The 20,149-nt window shown below is 35.5% G+C and overlaps 1 protein-coding gene across 2 annotated transcripts in view; it reads right to left on the bottom strand.

Moving 5' to 3' along the window:
• The window catches only part of Thsd7a (thrombospondin type 1 domain containing 7A), a 389,770-nt gene that overhangs the window by 19,637 nt on the left and 349,984 nt on the right, over positions 1 to 20,149 (bottom strand). For both annotated transcript variants that reach the window (XR_007341524.1, XM_048785998.1), the window contains exons 15-22: positions 17,957 to 17,962; positions 16,049 to 16,182; positions 11,495 to 11,648; positions 8,757 to 8,901; positions 7,289 to 7,404; positions 3,693 to 3,810; positions 3,297 to 3,442; positions 2,703 to 2,877 (exon numbers count right to left, since the gene is read on the bottom strand). Coding sequence is in view for 1 of the 2 variants with exons in the window: in XM_048785998.1 (XP_048641955.1) it covers positions 2,703 to 2,877; positions 3,297 to 3,442; positions 3,693 to 3,810; positions 7,289 to 7,404; positions 8,757 to 8,901; positions 11,495 to 11,648; positions 16,049 to 16,182; positions 17,957 to 17,962 (994 nt within the window). In the remaining variant the exon portion in view is untranslated. The remainder of the gene's footprint in view (positions 1 to 2,702; positions 2,878 to 3,296; positions 3,443 to 3,692; positions 3,811 to 7,288; positions 7,405 to 8,756; positions 8,902 to 11,494; positions 11,649 to 16,048; positions 16,183 to 17,956; positions 17,963 to 20,149) is intronic.

Raw genomic sequence — 20,149 nt, forward strand, 5'->3', positions numbered from 1 at the left:
TAATTTGCCACAGATTATAATCATATGTTTATTTGTGTCACTATTAGGAACTTTTTTTCCATTAGAAGGTGAGCTCTGTGAGCATGGGATTGCTTGTCTCCCCTTTATCGCAACCACAAGTCCATTCCCTGGCCTGCAATTACACCTGACGTGTAAAAGTCAAATGAGTGGTGATTGTGCTGTGGGAAGCCATGGAAATATGTGGTGAGTCTCCACAGCTTGTTGCACACCCCGGTGAAGATGCCAGTTCAGCACAATAAGGCAGATTTCACAATAATCCTCTTACGAATGCTGGACATTTTGGTTTTGGAATTGATAGGACTTCCACCTTTCAACCTTGGTCACTTTTTGTTGACTATATGGTCATCCAGCCCATCGAACTTCAAAGATTCAGTCGGTGGCCCTGCTACAGAGCCCTCACCCTCAGCCACAGCCTCAGTGTTGGTCTTCTGTGAAGCACAATGATATTATGTTTGATTGTGAGTGAGATCTTGGTTGAGATAAGGACAGCTTCAGGGACAGGAAATGGAACAGGGGAATTTCTACAAGAGCAAAAGGTATATCCAAGTGTGGGCATATCAAGAAGCAACACCTTGCCATGCTCTAGAAAGTCAGACTTTATTTAACCATTCTTAACTGTGAGAACATTTTACATGACATCTATCTTAACACAAATTTAAGGGCACCATATAGTATTGTTAACTATAGGCACAGTGTTGTACAGCAGACTGCTAGAATTTATTTATTTACTTATTTTTTGAAAGAGAGAGAGAGAGAAAGAGAGAGAGAAAGAGAGAGAGAGAGAGAGAGAGAGAGAGAAAGAGAGAATTTTTTAATATTTATTTTTTAGTTTTCGGTGGACACAACATCTTTATTTTATTTTTAGGTGGTGCTGAGGACTGAACCCAGTGCCCCGCGCATGCCAGGTGAGCACGTTACCACTTGAGCCACATCCCCAGCCCAATTTATTTATTTTTAATAACTGAAATTTTCTGTTCATTAAATAGAAGTTGCTCTTTAGATTTTGTAACTCAAACAAAATTATTATTTTATTTTCTAACCTGAAATAAATGAAAATATTTGTGTGGGCAAAGATCATTACAACAGTTGAATGACCTCAGAGTCTAATGCATAGTTCTAAGTATTGGGCTATTTCATTTTCTACCCTGTTCAGTTTTATTCAGTTAATCACATTGTGATAATAATGAGTAATATACTACCATTATTGTCATCTCAAATAATTTACTTACTAAAAAATGAGTAAATTGAATAAATGCATGAGTATCTAACATTGTCACTGTTTCCAGTTTTTAGGAACCCCACCTCAATTAAAAAAAATTTAAAGATAAGTTTTCTTTTAAAATTACCATAATTTATCTTTTTATATAGAAAATGTTTTATGCCCAACCACTATTTTTTTGCCAAATACTTATTTTATTTTTTTAAAGAACAATTTTTTCGTACAAATATATATTCTTATAAGAAAATCAGAAGAATAAAAAGTTTCCATTAGAGAATAAAATATAGGTAATTCATTTCTAGTCTGCTCAGAAACTGTTGCCTCAATATCTTTCCCAAAGATGGCTTTACTAGCATATTCTGACCTAAAATATCCTGAACAATTCTCTTCTGCTGAGAGCCATTGCCAAGTAGGTATGACTCATGGCATGACCCAGGTCATTTGCAGTGACATTGTATGTAAGGTGACCTTGCTCAAGGACCAGGGCGGTTCCAGGTTTAAGGTGTACCCTGCGGGGAATAGGGCATATCCTGCTGCCTCAGGCGCCCTGCTCCTTGAGTTCCTGTTGAGTTCTCCCGGGATTCAGAGAGTATTTGGGATTCGGAGCCCGGTGGAGTGTGTGGATTTTGCCCTTCCCCAGAACGTGATTGTAGAGTGCCGGTGTGAGTTCGGGAATAAGGAATTGCTGTTTGAATCTACAAGGCTGTGAGTGGCTCGTGATTTTGTGCCCAGCCAGACTGCGGCACTCTTCATCAAGCCCAAATTCCTAAAGATGAGCTCATCTTGCCTTTCATTTTTTTTCTTATGCTATTCAGTATACAACTATGCTATTTGCTATACAACATTTTATATCATGCAACCATTGTCTAACATTGAATCTGAACGAAGCAATTCAATATTTTCTTCCATAATCTTATTTTGCTTTCCAGTATCAAGGAAACTGCATTTTTTTTCCTTTTGAATCCTTACTGATTCTCTATTTTTCTGCATTTTATGTTTTAACTACAGCATAAGGAGGTCTGAATTGTTGTTGATTCCACCCAGGACTCAAAATAAGCTTTCATTATGAGGATTTAAATCTTTCATTAGCCATTTTGTCTTCCAACATTGCCTCTCCCTCACTCTCTATTCTCTCCTCCTGTAAATCCCAAATAGATATGTTTAATCCTTATTTTCTCAACTTTTATTTCATGCTTTCCCTGTTAAGCATAGGCCTTAGACCTTAGTTACCATCCCCTGCTAAAACTCCACAGGGGTATTTAGAGAAGCCACATGGAAGACTGGACTTCACCCTACAATCAGGAATGAGGCATGCCCCAATTTGCCCACAGCAGCAGTGTCTGGCTCTTAGGTATTATTGAATTATACTACTGGCACATCTTATATTATATATGCAACCCTGTCTTGACCCTCGTCCTGAAAAGAAACCATCCAAATATGAATTTTGTTCTGCTATTGTTACCTGGGCAAGGCTGGGTACAGGTTTCCTCCAGAATCATTTTTTTACTACCATCTACAATGGGTTCAATGTCAGCACAGAATTCCTCATCTACCACTTTGCCGAAGTCATCAGATGACCCATCGCTCACTACACAAGAAATGTTCCTTGTTCTGGTCCCTTCTCCACACTGGGCCTCCTGGAATGGAGAAAGAACTAATTACAAAAAGAAAAATAATTCATTAGAGAACTCATCCTTTATAGTCATCTCTGCATCATTTATTTTGATTTATGAATACTTAGAGAAGCATTTGAAACCCTAGGGAAGAAGCCTTCCAGGGCACAAGCTATAAAGCAATACTCTGAACATTTATTTTGTTTTACAGCCAAAGACAGGCAAATACATTCTCATTAAAATGAATCAGTCTCCACATGATTTTGAAAGTACAGGACAGGGAGTGTTGGTTATCAAAAGTTCTTAAATGATTATAAAATGTCAAAGTAACTAACATCATTAAGATGAAACCTGCAATCTGTAAGGTTTGAAGAATACTTCTGAAACCAAATTTCTGCAGATGAAGAATACACACTTTCATACAATTTCTTGAGATTTTATACCTGCACTTGGCATGGGGACCACTGGCCATATTGCCACCGATAGCAGGGCTTCACTGGGCAAGGCTTGGACTGTTCCATCAGGGAAGGGCATGGTCTTCCATCACCCTGAAAGGGCTGGGTCACTGTTCGTCTTCGGATCAGTTTTCCTGTAAGAAATACAAAGCAATGCAACTTTAGTTGCATGTAGAATTGTGCAAGCATAATACCTTACTGGGAGAAGGTATCCCACAGGCTTCTCCCTGAGATCTAGGAACAAGCAAGTCTTGTATGTTTTGAAAAGAAAGACAACCAATCCAACCTTTCTGAAGATTATCTGATATGATTTAAAGCAAGAGGGACATTTTGTTTTTATATACCTTGACCACTAGTCTAATGCTAACTGCAATACCAACAAACCTGTGAGGCCACATGTTTGAGAACATTCTGACCAAGGAGACCAGTCTGAAAGCTGACAGTTCACAGGGCATTCCACCATGCAGGATGTGTTCATCTGCCAGTGCTTCTCCAGGGCAAGCTGAAAAAGAGAGGTAGATCCATTTGTACTGACACAGAGACATGGCCACAGCCTATTGTCAGTGGGGGAAGCAAGTGAGAAAGGAGAAGGAGGAGAGGAAGAGAAGGGAGAACAAGCATGCTTCATAATAGAACAACAAGATATCTGGAAGACAAATATCCAAATTATAAAAGTATAAAATGGTTCAACCCAGGAGAGTGGAAGTCAAGGATGAATGGAGGGGACCAATGACTATATTTTTTGTATTATGTATGTGAGAACATTTTCAATAGGCAATGAAGAAAAGTGCATTTAATCATAATTGGTTGAATTTTTCTAAATTAGGAACAAGTAAGTGTAAACATAATTACTTTCTATTTAAAAACCAAGAATATGATCAATATCTGGATCTATAATTATATATTCAGGATATTATTATTTATATTTTTACATGTACATGTTAAACTGAAAAGCAAAGGAAAATACTTTAAAGATAAATTGCCATTCATAACTAATGATATAATGTATTGAGATAATATGAAATATCATTTTGGGGACTCAGATCCCAATAGCTCAATTGTAGAGCATCTATCCAGCATTCTTACAGTCCTAGAGTTCAATTCCCAGTACAAAAAAAAAAAAAATCAGTTCTTAAGTAAGCTACCTTTTTCCATAGAGAAATGAAGGTCCTTAGAACTTATTGATTCTAAATGTTTAATATCCACTTAAAAAAAGTTTCTCTCTTCTAAAACTGATCTCATGAACTAACTGGCATGATTCAGTTATTTTGGTGTTAAACCTCTCATCAGATAATAACATTGTACAATTTATTGGCATTTGAGTTCTGTTACTTATTATTTCCAAATTCTACTTTAAAAATATAAAGAAGAGGCTTTAAGTTTATCTCCTGTATATTCCAACATTCAAAAAGTCTAAAGTCAAAAGTAGAATTGAAATAGGAACATTTAAGTTTGGTAGGAGAGTAAAAATTTTTTAATTGGTAATTCTTGAAATTTTTCAAGACCTTTTTTTATTTCTGCATGAAAGAGAAGTTTCTATTTTTTTTTTAACTTTAAACAGTCAAAGAAGATAGCAAAAGACAATTTTCTGAAACATGCTATATTTCAGTCTAGCTCTTAACCCTAAGTTATACAATGAGAAAGGATTAGATCCATGCTTGGTGTACTACACCCCTTGGTAGGTACTTCTTTTGTATTTTACACTAAAAATAGCTGATAGAGCTGAGTGTCTGGGATGAAAACTTTTACTATATTTCCTAGTTTAAGCTTCATAAAGTCACTGGTGGTGTATCCGTACATGAACCTAGGAGAGTTATGTCCAATTCATTCCACCATCTTTATCATTCCTATTCCTTTCCCTTTCCTTCATTACCCTTTGTCTCATCCACTGAACTTCTATTCCTCTCCCCTCTTGTGCATTATTACATATCAGAAAGAACATTTAACCTTTGGTGTTTGGGGACAGGCTTATTTCACTTAGCCTGATAGTCTTCAGATCCATCCATTTACTGGCAAAAGTCATAAAGTCATTCTTTTTTATGGCTGAGTATTGTGTCTTTTTAATCTCTTCTTTATCTACCTACCTACATTCTATCAATCATCTATCCATCTGTCTATGTAAACATATAAGCCTAAGTAAATTGAAATGAATCTACCCAGGGTTCAAAGAATAGGAAATGAGAAACTGGTTACTAGGTATAAGATGAGTAAATCTCTCTCACACACACACATAAATGCTAGGTGTGTTGAACCCTAATTTTCCTCTTTGTTGGGCAGTAATAACACCTTTCTCTGTGGCCATTAGAGAAGCAGTAAGCATTACCCACTGCTGTTGCACTGAATGTAGGGTTTGCACATGAATTAGTAGGTAGGCAATCTGCCCATTGTTCACACAAATGGCCCAGTTTTTCTTGGAGACTACTGCATCCAACAGGGATGAATAAAATGGGATGTAAGCTGTTAAATCTAATTGCCACAGAGAGGAGCAGTGAAGACAGTGTTTGGCGGAATGTTAGGATTTTAAATCCCTAATTGTCACTTCAGCATTCAAATATAATATTTTCACTTAATCTTGGCTCTAAAATAATTAGTTATTTCATAGATTTTTACTCGTATTTCACTTTAGAAAACAAGGATCCTATTTATACCTCTATCCTTTAGTCAGATGAAATAGTTTAAAATTGGTCTTGTGAGATTTGAGTTCAGTTTTCAAAAATCTGTCAAGAGCTATTCATTTTATATTACATTCTGATCCAGGAGAGCATCTCTGGGTACATTTGCAAATCAGGCCATATTAATCAACTAGAGGTAGAATGCAGAGAGCTCTCCAGCCATTATATAACTATAATAATCTTCATTCACAACAATGTTCTTTTTATAATGTTTATGATGCTTCTACATTATTAGTATCAAAACTGAAATGATTTCAATTTGAAATTCAAATTATTTGAATCTAAGGTATGAATAGCCCAAGTTATGTTGTAAGAGTATGTGAAAAAATGTTTATTATCTAAACAGCTTGGTGTTTCAGCACATTTGAGAGTTCTGCTTCATGGGCAGAGATGTAAGTAAGTTAAGGTAGGTGCACATGATAAAGAAATTAAATGGATGCAAGTATTTCTATCCATTTTTTCCCCCTTGGGAATTGGAACAACTTACTACGGATTTATAATAAAGTGCAGACAGAAGTCTGTGGTGAGCCAGTCTGCTGAGCTCTTAATGAGGTTACAAGCTCCTCCTATCTCAGATCTACTGAGGCTCAGAGGCAGAGGAGTCAAACTTGTTCGAAATGCGATTGCCTCTTTGGTGTGGAAATTGGAAAAAAAAATTAGAACAGGACTAAGAGAGGTCAACAACTGTTATTTCCTCACATTTCAGAATGTTATCCCTAGCAATGATGACATTATTTTCCATCAATTAAGAGAACCTACAGTTAAAATTCTCTATACCTGAAAGACAGTAATAGCAGACCCCATTTCTTTGTTTGAATTTCAAACTCACTTATCCAGATCTGAGAACTTGGACTCTCACAGCTGGGTATTAGATCCTAATATCAAAATCTGCTGCCAAACCACATGGGATCAATGTTTAACAACAGAGAGAATAAATGATGGATCTTGGCAGGTGTCCCAGGCAGTACACAAAATTCACATCAAATTACAAAAGATGATGAGTAGTCTGATTAAGATTAATTGCCTTTATTCACCTTGATTACTTATTGTTTCCCAAGCATTTCTTTCAGAATAGGCTAATTAGCATACCTTTGGGCTCCAAACACAACAAAACCCAGGAAATTATATGTGAAAATCACTAGTGTTGGATACTGTCTCTTTTCAAGAGGGTACTAAACAGCTTGTGAATAGTACAGATAAACATCTGTTGGCAATGAGCTGCCTGGAGCACAGGTCACTAGGCTCAAAATGAATTGAAATTATCAGGGAGAAATTTACTTGCAAAGATCAAACACAGCATCCACCCACCTCTTCGCAATATTTCAGGTCAACTGACTTGCCATCACTTCGAACACAATCCAACATCCTTGTTTTAATGCCATTTCCACAAACTGCCTTCTCACTCAGATGACATGTACTCCAGTCTGAAAGGAAAGAAGCCCATCAGAACAGAAGGCTATGCATGAAACAGATTTCAAATGAAACTCTGATGACCTGAATCCCATACTTAATTCACAACTGCCTCCTAAGCTCCACAATCAATCATGCCACATGCAGAGCATATGGGTCCCAGCTTTGCACATATCAGGAGTCAAATGGAATTGCTGGGGTTGCACATTGCTGCGGGGATTATTCTTCAAGGCAGATGTCTACTTGACAATCTTGATAGCTAGCCGTTTGGTTTGATGTTGTAAAAATGCCTTTGGCCTACTGATCAATGTCACTTAAAAATGTTTTTTTTTTTTTCCCCTAATACAAATAACATGTAAAATTTTAGCATTATTTCTATTTTAGCAACATTATAATTTTAAATGGATTGTACTTTGTATAGGTATATCATATAAAACACTGTGCATTTCACTTGTTGTCCATACTTAGAATAATTTAAAATACAAACTTATTTATTTAAAAAATCATTCGGGGCTTATGTGTTTAATTCTCTAATTTTATAATTAATTCAAAAATAATTCTGTCACTTCCCCCCCACCTCAGGCTAAATGGTATGTGTGTCCCAGAGAACTTTGATTATCTTTGTGTTATAAAGGAAATTGAAAATGAAAATCAAAAGAAACAAAGAGCCAATATGACAGCTACATGTTATGGTAAGATTTCTTGAGGATTTCAGTGTGGAAATTATCCAGGAAAAATTCCAAAATTAGTTTTGATGTTGTTCCAAATCATATGAACCAATGAAATATTTTCTTCATATATGTGTCTTAATGATATTAAATGAATTTGAGGGGAAATGAAATTTATAATGCCTATTTTTCTGAAAAATATTCATCTATTTCTCTACTTTTGACAATGCTAATTTATATTCTTTGGCCAGGTTAAGACTGTTGACATTTTTATATAAAACTAATTATGTTTATAAATGATCCACATACCCCAAGTATTGTTGCTACAGTTAATTATAGCAATTAAACATCTTTTGCAAAAGAAACACATCTTTTAATGCATCTGATATCTGTGCTAAAAATATTTCTTTTAATTACACCTTCCCACAGTGGGAGGATGTATTAAATAAGATGGCTTAGAATATTCACAACCTACTTTATGGGCCAAGGTCTATGTGATATTTTTATTCTCTATATCTTAATGTCTACTAAAAAATAAAACAGATACATCTTTCTGTCATTTAACAACTAATTATTTCTGGGAGATAAGTTGACATCCAAGAGGCACACAGATGGACATGACCTACACTGATTGGCATGCCTCTGAGCTGGCAGAGGGATTTGGCCTTTTGTTCCATGGTGAGGTGGCTACCCCATACCTGTTACATTATAATCATAGTGGTAGCAGTTCTTGTTCAGGTTGCAGGGTTCCTTCTCCACAGCATTTGGGCAGGATCTTCCTTCATCAGCAGGTTGTCTGATGGGATCTGCTGACCTTTGGCGGAAGCTGCTTTGATTGCAAGGCTTACAAAGAACAACAGGACTCCTCAGAATGGTGAACTCTCAGGCACAGGAAGATAGCATATTAGGGAGCATGCTGGGGCATGAGAACATTTGGGACACTGGCTAACTTGAACAAATCAGTTAATCTCATCATGCTTCAGTTTGCCATGTAAAAATGAAGGTTTTGGTTGTGTTTCTGAAGTTCCATCTAGCTATAATATACTTAAGATTCTATGTGTCAAATACTGATAACATATTCCAAACACATGAATATGCTCACATTTATTAATACAGAATGCTAATATAATACACACACATAAATTATCTGTACACACACACACACATATTTCTTGAGGAAACACTTTAAGGACAACTTTATCTAGAAATCAATGGCTTTTGTTTTCCTAATGCATGCATATACATGCACACAAATGCAATTTAGCTTCTATAGAGACTGGCTTGCTATTCTACGGACTGGTACAGTCTTCTGAAAACATTTGATTTCTAAGAATAGGAAGCTGCTAAGGACAAGTTTCTTTGAATTTCTTTAGGCCAAAATGAATTGCTTTCTCCTCCTCTGCTCCCATTGTATTTGGCAGCACCACTGTTCGTATACAATGTGTGTGTGTCCTGTGTACAGTGCAAGTACATTAAGAAATCTTTATCTTATTTATCTATGCATTCTCTATACTTAACATAGTTTGTCAGAGACGGCAATGGTTAATCACTTTTTGCTTAACATAGGCCTACATGATGGAACAAGATACATTAAAGATATAAAACCCAAGAAATGCAGCTATTCAACTAGTTGAATTTTATCCTCATTTCAAACATCTATTGGCATAATCTCAGGAACATAACATGTTTTGCCAACTCTCTTTTACATATGGTCACTTGGTCACTTACAATAGAAACCAAACGGACATAGTTAACAGTTTAATAGTTCCTGCGGTTCCTGCGGTTAGAATCTCTGTTAATGAGTTTAAGATGCAGTCAAGGTTCAACATTCCCTATTTTGTAAAATGGAATATTTTTGCAATAAGATCTGTGACAATAAGAATCTCACAATTATTGACACAGTGACACTGTAGCAGGTAATCCAGGTATTTGACATAACTTCATATCTAATGCTATAGAATTGTTATGATTTGGAGGTGCTGTGTCCATGTGCAGTGTCCAAGTTCACATGTGAAACAATGCAAGAAGGTTCAGAGGAGAAATGATTGGGTTGTGAGAGTCTTAACCCAATCAGTGAATTAATTCTCTGATAGGGATTAACTGAGTGGTAACTGAAGTGGTAGGGTGTGGCTGGAGGATGTAGGAATTGGGGGCATGGCTTAGAGATATATATTTGTATCTGGCAAGTGGAGACCTCTCTCTCTTCTTCTTGATCATCATGTGAGCTGCTTCCCTCCACTACACTCTTCTGCCATGATGTACTGCCTCACTTTGAGCCCAAAGGAATGGAACCAGCCTTCTATAGGCTAAGACCTCTGAAATTGTGAGCCCTCAAATAAACTTTACCTTCTCTATAATTGTGCTGGTTGGGTCTTTTATTCACAGCAGGGAAATTGCTGACTAAAGCAGGAATTAAAGGGGAAATTAATTTGTGTACTTTTGTAAAAGAGTTGATTCTTGATTGTACTTTAACCTGTACTGAAGTCAACTGTTCGCTGCTGCTATATAAGTTGGTTATCCAACAGCATCTTGAATAATGTGAACACTGAGATGGAAAATCAATTTCTCTTTGGAAAACATGCACTAATAATTTTCCATATTACTGTATTTCAATAAATTAATTCCACATTGATGTAAGAAGGTTCAGAGGAGAAATGATTGGGTTGTGAGAGTCACAAAACCTTTCCCATGGTTTTGATGCTAGTTTTGAATGATACAGCTTTACAAAGGTACCCAAGGATAAGCCAGGTTTCCTATCTAAGTAGCCAATGCTGTTTAAAATGACTCCCCTCCTGGAGTACCATGGTAGAGCCCCTATGGCTATTGAAACCCAGGAGCTTGTGTGATTTGGAACTCTCAGCTGGCTTTCCAAACACAAAGAGACACAGACTCAGTGTGTGGAAGAGACTCATTGATATGTAGCTTTCTTTTTTCTATTCAGTTTCTTACCAGGTTCTTTTGCTTTTACTAATACTGTTGTAGTACCCCAATTATGTGAACAATTATTCCTATGATTTAAATAAAATGCACTGGGCAAAAAGCAAAACATGGCAATAAACTGAAGCCTTTAAATTTCCTTTCCAAGAGCTTCATTCTTTTCCCCTTTTACTAACGGGAATCACCACCATCTTATCTTTTAACAGGCTATGTATTTGTAAGCAAACTGAAAGCATGGAGTGCTGAGAGACAAAGTTGGGTCCAGAAGGAACAGGGGGCTTGCAAGAGGTGGAGCTATTTTAGTGAGAGAGGAAGTACTGCTGACCTTTTATAGAACAGTTATAGAGTGAAGTGGCCAAGAAAACACACCTTACTTTGGTAAAAATGGCACACAAATAGATTTTACGCTGTCATTATTATTGTTTTCTTAATATTTTTAAAGCTCTAGTGTTAAGGGATTAAACAAATTCTATTTTAATAATATAATGGATCTTCTTACCAAAGCACAACGGGTCCATGGACCCCATTCAGATATTACGCAGTCCTCAGGGCAAGGTAATTTGCACTCTCTGGAACCCAGAGGCATCTCTTCTGGATCACAGAGGTAATCCTCCACATGTTCAGAAGGGCCATCTGCTGTATTCTGCATGCATCTAGAAGAAAATGTATAAGTGAAGAAACCAGTGCAATTAGATATTGGCTAACCCAGGGGACAGATGGGATTCCTGAAGACATCATCATGGGGCAGGAAGTTTTGTGTCTAATGAGTCACATTCTCCAAAACTGAAGACTTAAGAGGATCTCTGCCTCCCCAAATGTTGTAGTACTTCTGCATAATTTAAAAATATATGGAAGAATTTACAATTTTGGTATATCATTAAAAATAATGGATTCTATAGAGAAGGTGGAACTCATTCTATATGCAGGACTAGGCACGTGGCAAATCTATACAAGAGGTTTCATGATGTGTTTTCAAAGATAACTAGAGGCATTTATCAATTTGTTTTGTCATTCTAAAAGTAATTTTAGCCTCCCATCTGCTGCTAACCTGAAAAGAAAGCCAGAAGAGAAAGGACAATTATAATTGTAAAAGCACAAATTCCCTAAATCTGGTTATTTGGATCTTCCTGTGTTTTGATATATTTTTAAATTGTTAGTTTTCTTTTTAACAAAACAAATTCAAATCTTTTTATTCCATTTTATTCTACTGCAAGCATTCATGTAGGGTTCTTTACTCTTGGGAATGTGTCTTCATTTCTACATAGTTAATAATCTTTCTGGCCATTTTAGTAATGGAAGGGAAAAAGGTTCTCTCTCATCCATAACTTGGAAAAGGTCAATCAAATTAATGGGTTTGGAAAAAGAACTGCATCAGAGGAGACGAAGAGGAAGACTTGAGCTCTTAAGCCTCTCAGCCCACTGCAATGTGTTAAGCTGTCCATTGAGTTACATCACAAATTATACCTTGAATCCAAACTTTTCCTAGGGATTTACAACCAGTAGGAACATTGCATCTTCACAAATCTGCTTTGCAGAATCACTTTTAGATAGACTGCTGCCAAATTTAAGAGAAATGTCCTTTAGTTCAAGGACTGTAAAACTGTCATTGGTTATGTCTTAACTGAGTTTGTATCCAACTTCTGCAATTTTTTTGCATACTGAATAAAAATATAAAAGCATATGAAAACATGTAGAGGTAGATATTTGTATTATTTCATTATTGGAAAAAATCAAATTATATATCCCTTTGGAAGAATTTTAGTTTCCTATGAAAAAGTCTACCTTTAATATCATTTCTAAAGTGTTTGGAGAGGTTACAGGCAGACAAGGCATTTCTATGCTCAAAAGTTGTATTCAGAAGCTAAGAAAAGATCACAAATTCATTGTAGGTACTGACACAACGCACAAGGATTAACTTGTAAAATTACCTATTGATCCATAGCTAAGAACACATGTCCAATACTCCATTTAGTAGTTATATACATAAAACTTCATTTTCAAAGATTTTTCTTCTCCTTTAATTTTTTATTACATAAAAATATATTCATTTTAGGAAAATAAGAATAATAAAAATTCTCATAATTCCATCAGTCACAGATTATCACTTTTAACAAAATTTATGTATCGATTAATGGACTATTATTTTAAACATATATTTCATTCCACAAAATGGGAGCAAACTTTCCCTACTATTTGTTTGTATCACTTAAGAAAAGTCAATAAATTATAAACATCTTATGTCATAAAATATTTTTCTCAGATATATTTTAATGACTAAATTTGAATTCCATTGTTTGAATGTTCCAAAATTGCTAAAATACCCTTGTTGTTTGCACTCAAACTATATAAAGTTTTTATTTTGTAACAACAATTTTTTAATCACCCTAGAATACAAAATAAATATTTGAATCAAGTTTTGAGTGTTGAAGGCAGGCATTTTAAATTCTGTTAGAGTCTGTAAACAAGTCAGGATGGCACCTGGCATTTTGCCAGAGGGAGTGGTTAATGTTAAAGTCCTTAAACAAGTCTGGATGGCGCCTGGCAAAATGCCAGAGAGAGTGGTTTGTGAAGTAACGCCAGAGAGCCATTAAGTGTGGAGATTCCTTATTGGTTGACTGCTGTATCTAGTTTCTAGTTTATGTTAATTAGATAAGCTGTGTGGAATGGATAAATACCCCTCCGGTCCTACAATAAACGGCTCCCATTCCTGCTGTATCAATCTACACAAGTTGTTCACCCCCCCGCCCCCCCCCCCCCGGCTATTTTGCTGCAGCCGGACTGTGGCAAAATTCATCCATTTTCTTCAAATACTTAGCCTTACTTTCTAAGCAGTGAGAGTAACATTGTGAGAATAGTGAACTGTATTAGAAATCCATAATGTGGGACCAAGGGACTCAAATGAAAGGAGGGGTCAGAGGCTCACAACAGTAAAGGTAACAAAATCTGTTTGGTTTGTTTGTTTATTTGTTTATTCATTTTTTAATTGTCATCATGTGCTGGAAAATCTAAAAAATGTCATTGAAAGACTACCCCTTCCTACAAAGCAAACCATTTCTACCACCCATTCTTGATAAGCCACTCAATCCTAAAAGAGGAATACTGAGACTAGATACAGTTAAACCTGCTCCTTTATAGACTCAACTATCCTGAAATGTCACCCATGTTTGCAGTTAAGCAGGACACTGTGACCTTAATTAACAGAGGATCAAGTTAGGGAGGTGTACCACTCAATCAGTAACAAATAGGAACATTATTACACAATCAGAGATCACAGTCAATACTGACCTCCTTCCCTATTTGCATCAGAGATGTTTACTCAAAAAACAAATTGATCTGAAAAGTTACTTTCTTTCAAGAGTATTTGGAAATGTTGAGAATATATGTTGCAACACAAAGAGAGGTGAAGCATACACAGGTAGTTTAGGGAAAAAAAAAACAGCAGTTCGTCTGTAATTGAATATATTTTGTTTGTTTTACTAACAAATAACCAATTGGATCAAATTCTTAATGATGCTCGAAAACTTGATCCCAATATTTGTTCTGTATTATAGGGTGATATAAATTGATTTTATTTATAAAAAATAAAACATATATAGTCTGAATGCCAACAAGAGTGTTTTAGCAATTGTGGCACGTTCAAGCAATAGAATTCAAATGTAGTCATTAAAATATTTTAAAATTTTGAGATAAAATTTTAAATATGTAAATATAATGATAGAAAACAGAATCTCTTATTTCCTTATCTATTACCTCCCTACCCCTTCTCCATCTCCAGTCAACCTTTATTAAATTCCTCAGAGAAATATAAATTGAGATTTCAGATGTGCTTTTGAAAATAAAATAGAAAATTATTTACTAGAAACCAAGTTACATATTGGTTTATATGTGAAAGTTTTATGATATATATGTTCATCTGTTCTACTTTCCTACTGAAACAGATTAAGAAACATCAATCAAATTCATGAAAAGTTAAATTATAGGTAAGAATGAACTTCATAACATGTATTGCCAGGTTCTGGATTTGTTTTTAAAATTTGTCTTTACTGTGTTTCTCTGAGCAGGGTTAGAAGAAAGATATATAAAGAGAGTGACAGAAGACTTGAGTTTGAATTCAAACTCTGTCTCTTCACTAGATGGATGTTAGTTACTTAGAACTTTGGAATCTAATCTATAAAATGGAGATGATAAAACCTCACACACTTGTTCCCTAAGATTCTAGAACCCTTAACCATCATATGACAGATGCTGTATGGAAGAGTTAATGAATATCAAATGTGTGTTAGATATCAGGGTATTTATATTCTTATGAATATGACAGTCCTTGGAGAACCCCATAGAGTTCAATAAATACAGCAGACATGTAAATGGATCTTTTCAACACAGGGATATGTGGGGTGCTATAGAACAGAATGACATTGCCCAGTGGAACTTTCTATGATGACAGGCATATTCTATATATGTACATCAAACAGATAAGCCACAAGAGACTGTTGATTGCTTGAAATATGGCTAGGGTGAATGAGGAAATGCATTTGAAACTTTATTTAATTTTCATTAGTTTAAATTGAAATTGAAATAGATACTAGTGGTCACCCTACTGGACAGCATGGCTAAAGAAGAGCAAATGAGAGGCAATCCAAGCCAGGACTTGCAGGAAGATGCTCCCTAGATGACTTTAGAGTATTCAAAATAGCTAGTTTCATAGAAAAGAGCAATAATTTAAAACAGATTATTTTAAAAAATGTAGAAATTTAGAAATCTATTTAGGAGAACAGTTATTTGGGCTGAAAGTCTGCATTAGTTCAGCTTGCTTTCAATGTGCTTCTCCTCAAGTGTATCTCAATGTAAAATGATTTTTAAGTCAGAAAACGAGAACATAATGAACTGCTGCTTGAAGCAGATACTCTTGAAGTTTTCCATGAACACAGACTCACTAAGAACAAAAGACAATTTTATCCAGGGTACTGGGGAGGTGTGAGTACTCATTGTAGGCACATGTGAGACTGGAAGATGGTTTTGTCTGGCTTCTCTGTGCAATCAAGTTCAGCCTTACCTCACTTTTCGGGTTTGCACGCCCTCTCCACAGTTATCCCGCATATTCACGAAGGTCACCTTGCAGACGCTCCATGGCTCTGTGACCCATATGTACTGGTTGCAGTCACTGTGGCATGGGACAACCTCGTACACCTAAAATACACATGGTTTTCAGTTGACCTCAGGGAATCCAAGAAGGGCGAGCAGGAGGGTCATCTCAGCAGTGCTATCATTATTTCATTGGTAAGCAACTTCCATTCCTTCCTCTTATTGTTCATTATTTGGAAATAGAAACAGAGGGAGTTCCATGAGCATTCTGATAAAGGGGAGGGCTGGCTGGGTTGCATTGCTGTTCTTCCATTGCATGGTCAGTATAGATCTGACTCACTGGACCAGATTCGATAAGTATTTTCCTGTACTGACCCCTCCTCCACTGTATTGTAATTTTCTGGAACATTTGTTTTGTTCACAGTTTTATGTGTCTTTAATATTTAGCTCAGCCTGCTTATATGTTAGGCACTCAATGAGATTTGTCAGATAAAATGAATGATTGGATGAAAAGAGTATATAAACATCTGTTTTCCAAATACATATATATTTTAGCTTGTTTTCCAGATAAATACAGACAATAATGAGAGTTGCATTTTTTTTTGTTTTTCATACAGACAGCTAAATTAAAAGATAGATAACACAAAATAAAGTCATCTTAAGGCTAATCTTCACTCTTTTAGAATTTGGAAGCAAGGTCTATAATTGGGATCATATTATACACAGCTAGAGCCCAAAGCAGTGAGGGAACAAAGAAAATTACGCATTCTTGGTTCCATAAAGACATTCAGCCCCATGGATGGGGGGTGATGTTTGGTTTCAGGAATTTTTCTACAATGAACCGATTATATAGTGCTCTCAATGAGAGAAATAACTAAAGAACATACATGGACCATAATCCATTGCCACCAAGCTGATACAACCAGTAAGAAAAAACCTTTTAAAATATTTTCATAATCTGTGACAGTTCACTATATCCTATTTTACACACACACACACACACACACACACACACACTTCAGATAAATATTTTATGAACCTAATTCTAGAAAACACTGAAAACCTTTTGGTATTCAGTTTTTGTGCAAATTGTATTGCATTAAAAACTCACTTAAAAGTGAGTGAAGTGAATCTATCCTAAATAGGGATAGAAAATATGCATTGTCGGAATAAAACTGATCACTTCCACAAGTCACCACATTCATGTCTGGGTGCATAATAAAACAGGACTAATATTAAACACTGCAACTCCTGGGGAAGGGGAAAGTTAAAGGGGACCTGCTGTTCTTCTTAATCCTTTGATGGCTTTCATTTTTTTTTTCTTTTGTTTTGGTACCAGAGATTGAACTCAGGGCCACTTGATGACTAAGCCACATCCCAGCCCTATTTTGTATTTTATTTAGACATAGGGTCTCAATGAGTTGCTTAGCACCTCACTTTTGCTGAAGCTGGCTTTGAACTCACCATCTTCCTGCCTCAGCCTCCCCAGTTGCTAGGATTACAGTGCACCACGGAACCTGGCGATGGCTTTCATTTTAATGTCCTTCTTTGAAGTGAATAGAAATCAGTTCAGAGTAACCTCTAACCACCCATGTTTGGCCCACCTCCACCTTGTCCCTCTCTGAGATGCACAAGAACATTAGTAAGAGGTATCATTGCTATGTCAAAGTGAGGTGAAGCTTGTTCCTAATTCCCCTCAGGTCCTGACAATAGAATGAGGAAACACAGGTAGCTATGCTAGGAAATATAAAAGGAATAGGTAGGGGAAAAAATAATGAAAAACATATTTCCTTCTGGTAAAACATAAAAGACAATGGCAGGAAAAGAAATCAGGAATTTTTAAAAAGTACTTTGTTATGAACCAAGAAGTTTAACTTACCTGTGCCTAGAAGCAGCATTCAACAGGAATGAAGAAAAGGGAGAGAAACAAAGTAAAAATATCAGTATATTATGAAAGGAACTCATGGTCTAAATTTCAAGTATGATTGTTTATATATAAAAGCTTATTTTTTTGGTAAAGGATTAGAACATTTTTTTCTTAGGCTATAAAAGAGAAAAACCAACCACTTATTATTGCTGAAAAGTAAGGTGTGCAAATGAGACTTGCAGACACACAGCCAAGGAAAGGATTAGATGATCAGGATGAAGAAATCTCAGAAAGCAAAGTCGACCTCAACACACATATCACAGGGAATTGACATGTTATTGAAAATATCTTGTGATCCAGCTTATAAATGGACTAATATCTGCATATTGATCTATCTATAAACCCATCTATTCATTGATCCGTCTTAATCAATAATCCATCTATCTTTCAGGAAATGAAGATTTGAAGATTTTGTTCCTCAACTGGAGAATGGTACCTTAGAGACCATTTTATTTCTTTGTCTTTTTTTAGGTTGTTTTCTTTTTAGCTCTCAGAGACCATTTTTTAAAAGTTGTTTATTGACCTTTATTTTATTTATTTATATGTGGTGCTGAAAACCATACCCAGTGCCTCACACATGCCAGGCAAGTGCACTACTGCTGAGACACAGCCCCAGCCCTCAGAGACCATTTTTAAGTCAACGGATTGCCATTTATTTTATTGAGTAATGTATAAATCTAGAAAAAAATCTATAGTATATACAAAAAAATCTATAGTATATAATTCTAACATTAATAAAAGCTTTGCATATTCTTTACTTTTCCTAAATATTTTATTAATGCATGTATACCTAGAAGTTTCTATTTTTTATGTAGAACATCTGTGCTCAAAGTCACATGTTCAAAAATCTATTATTTCTTGTTTTAGCTTTGATTTTTTATGTTAATCTTGATATGCCTCCAGTAAGCTGAGAACAAGTACACAAATGTCCTATTAAATTCTGTGTCAGATTACATCAGAGATGAAAAGTAACAGCAAAAGGATTTCAGGCTAAAATACTTTTCATAGCAAAGACACATTGCATGAGGCCTTGAATCTTTGGAAATTTATTATTAAAAAAAATGTTGAGGGTAACAAAACTTTTTTTAATTGCAGATCTGACTAGCTGCACATACACATACAAGCTCTCTAATGTGAAGTGTATACAAATATGTGCAGAATTTCTTTATTAGACCATGGATGATAATTTATTAAAATTTAAATTTCCTATTGAAAAGTCAAGTTTTCACAACTTGTAGGGAAACATTCTTTTATATTATAAACATTTCAGTTTAATTATTCTATTTCATATCTATATAATTAGAATCATGGAATTCAGTTTTCTTCTTTGGAAATATTCTCTAACCACTGAGAAATACAAAATGCCCAATGACAGTGAAGCTCAACTACCAGTAGGTGGCAGCAGTGGAGTATATTAATCCCCTCACGAGAATTTAAGGGATATATTCAACAACTTGATGCTTTGAGAATACTTTCTGTGGAATTGAATTCTCCACTATCTTCATCTTTATTTATTCAAAAGGTTTTTTCAGTTTTCTCTTCAGTGTGACTCTATTGTTATGAACAAATTTAGGTTAATTTGGAAAGAAAAGTATGTGTACTGCTGAGCTGTAGGTTTGGAAACTAAAATTAGGTAGTTTATGTCTGTATGAAACATTTCCACATATCTAAGAACTTGATTAATTTTGTTCTGACTTAAATTCAAATACACATCAGTGCATACTATATGAAATTCATTCTTTCTTAATTCACATGTACATCAAACATGATAATAATTATGATACATTAATTTACATTAAATTAGTCACAACTCCCCAATTATCCTGTTTATTTTTTATTTCCAATAGAATATAGATAATAAATATTGATAGGAGATAACTAAGTGTGCATCCAAATGCTAATAAAACTTGAAAAAAACTTTAAGTGGCTATTAATGATATTGATAAGTGTATTCACAGTGGCTTCAAAGCCATCTTTATATATATATATTTTTGGTACTGAGACTGAACTGAGGGGCACTGGACCACTGAGCCACATCCCCAGCCCTATTTTGTGTTTTATTTAGCGACAGGGTCTCACTGAGTTGCTTAGCACCTCACTTTTGCTGAGGCTGGCTTTGAACTCATGATTCTCCTGCCTCAGCCT

The sequence above is a fragment of the Marmota marmota genome, unplaced genomic scaffold (genome assembly GCF_001458135.2).
Source record: "Marmota marmota marmota unplaced genomic scaffold, marMar, whole genome shotgun sequence".
Classification (NCBI taxonomy): Eukaryota; Metazoa; Chordata; class Mammalia; order Rodentia; family Sciuridae; genus Marmota; species Marmota marmota.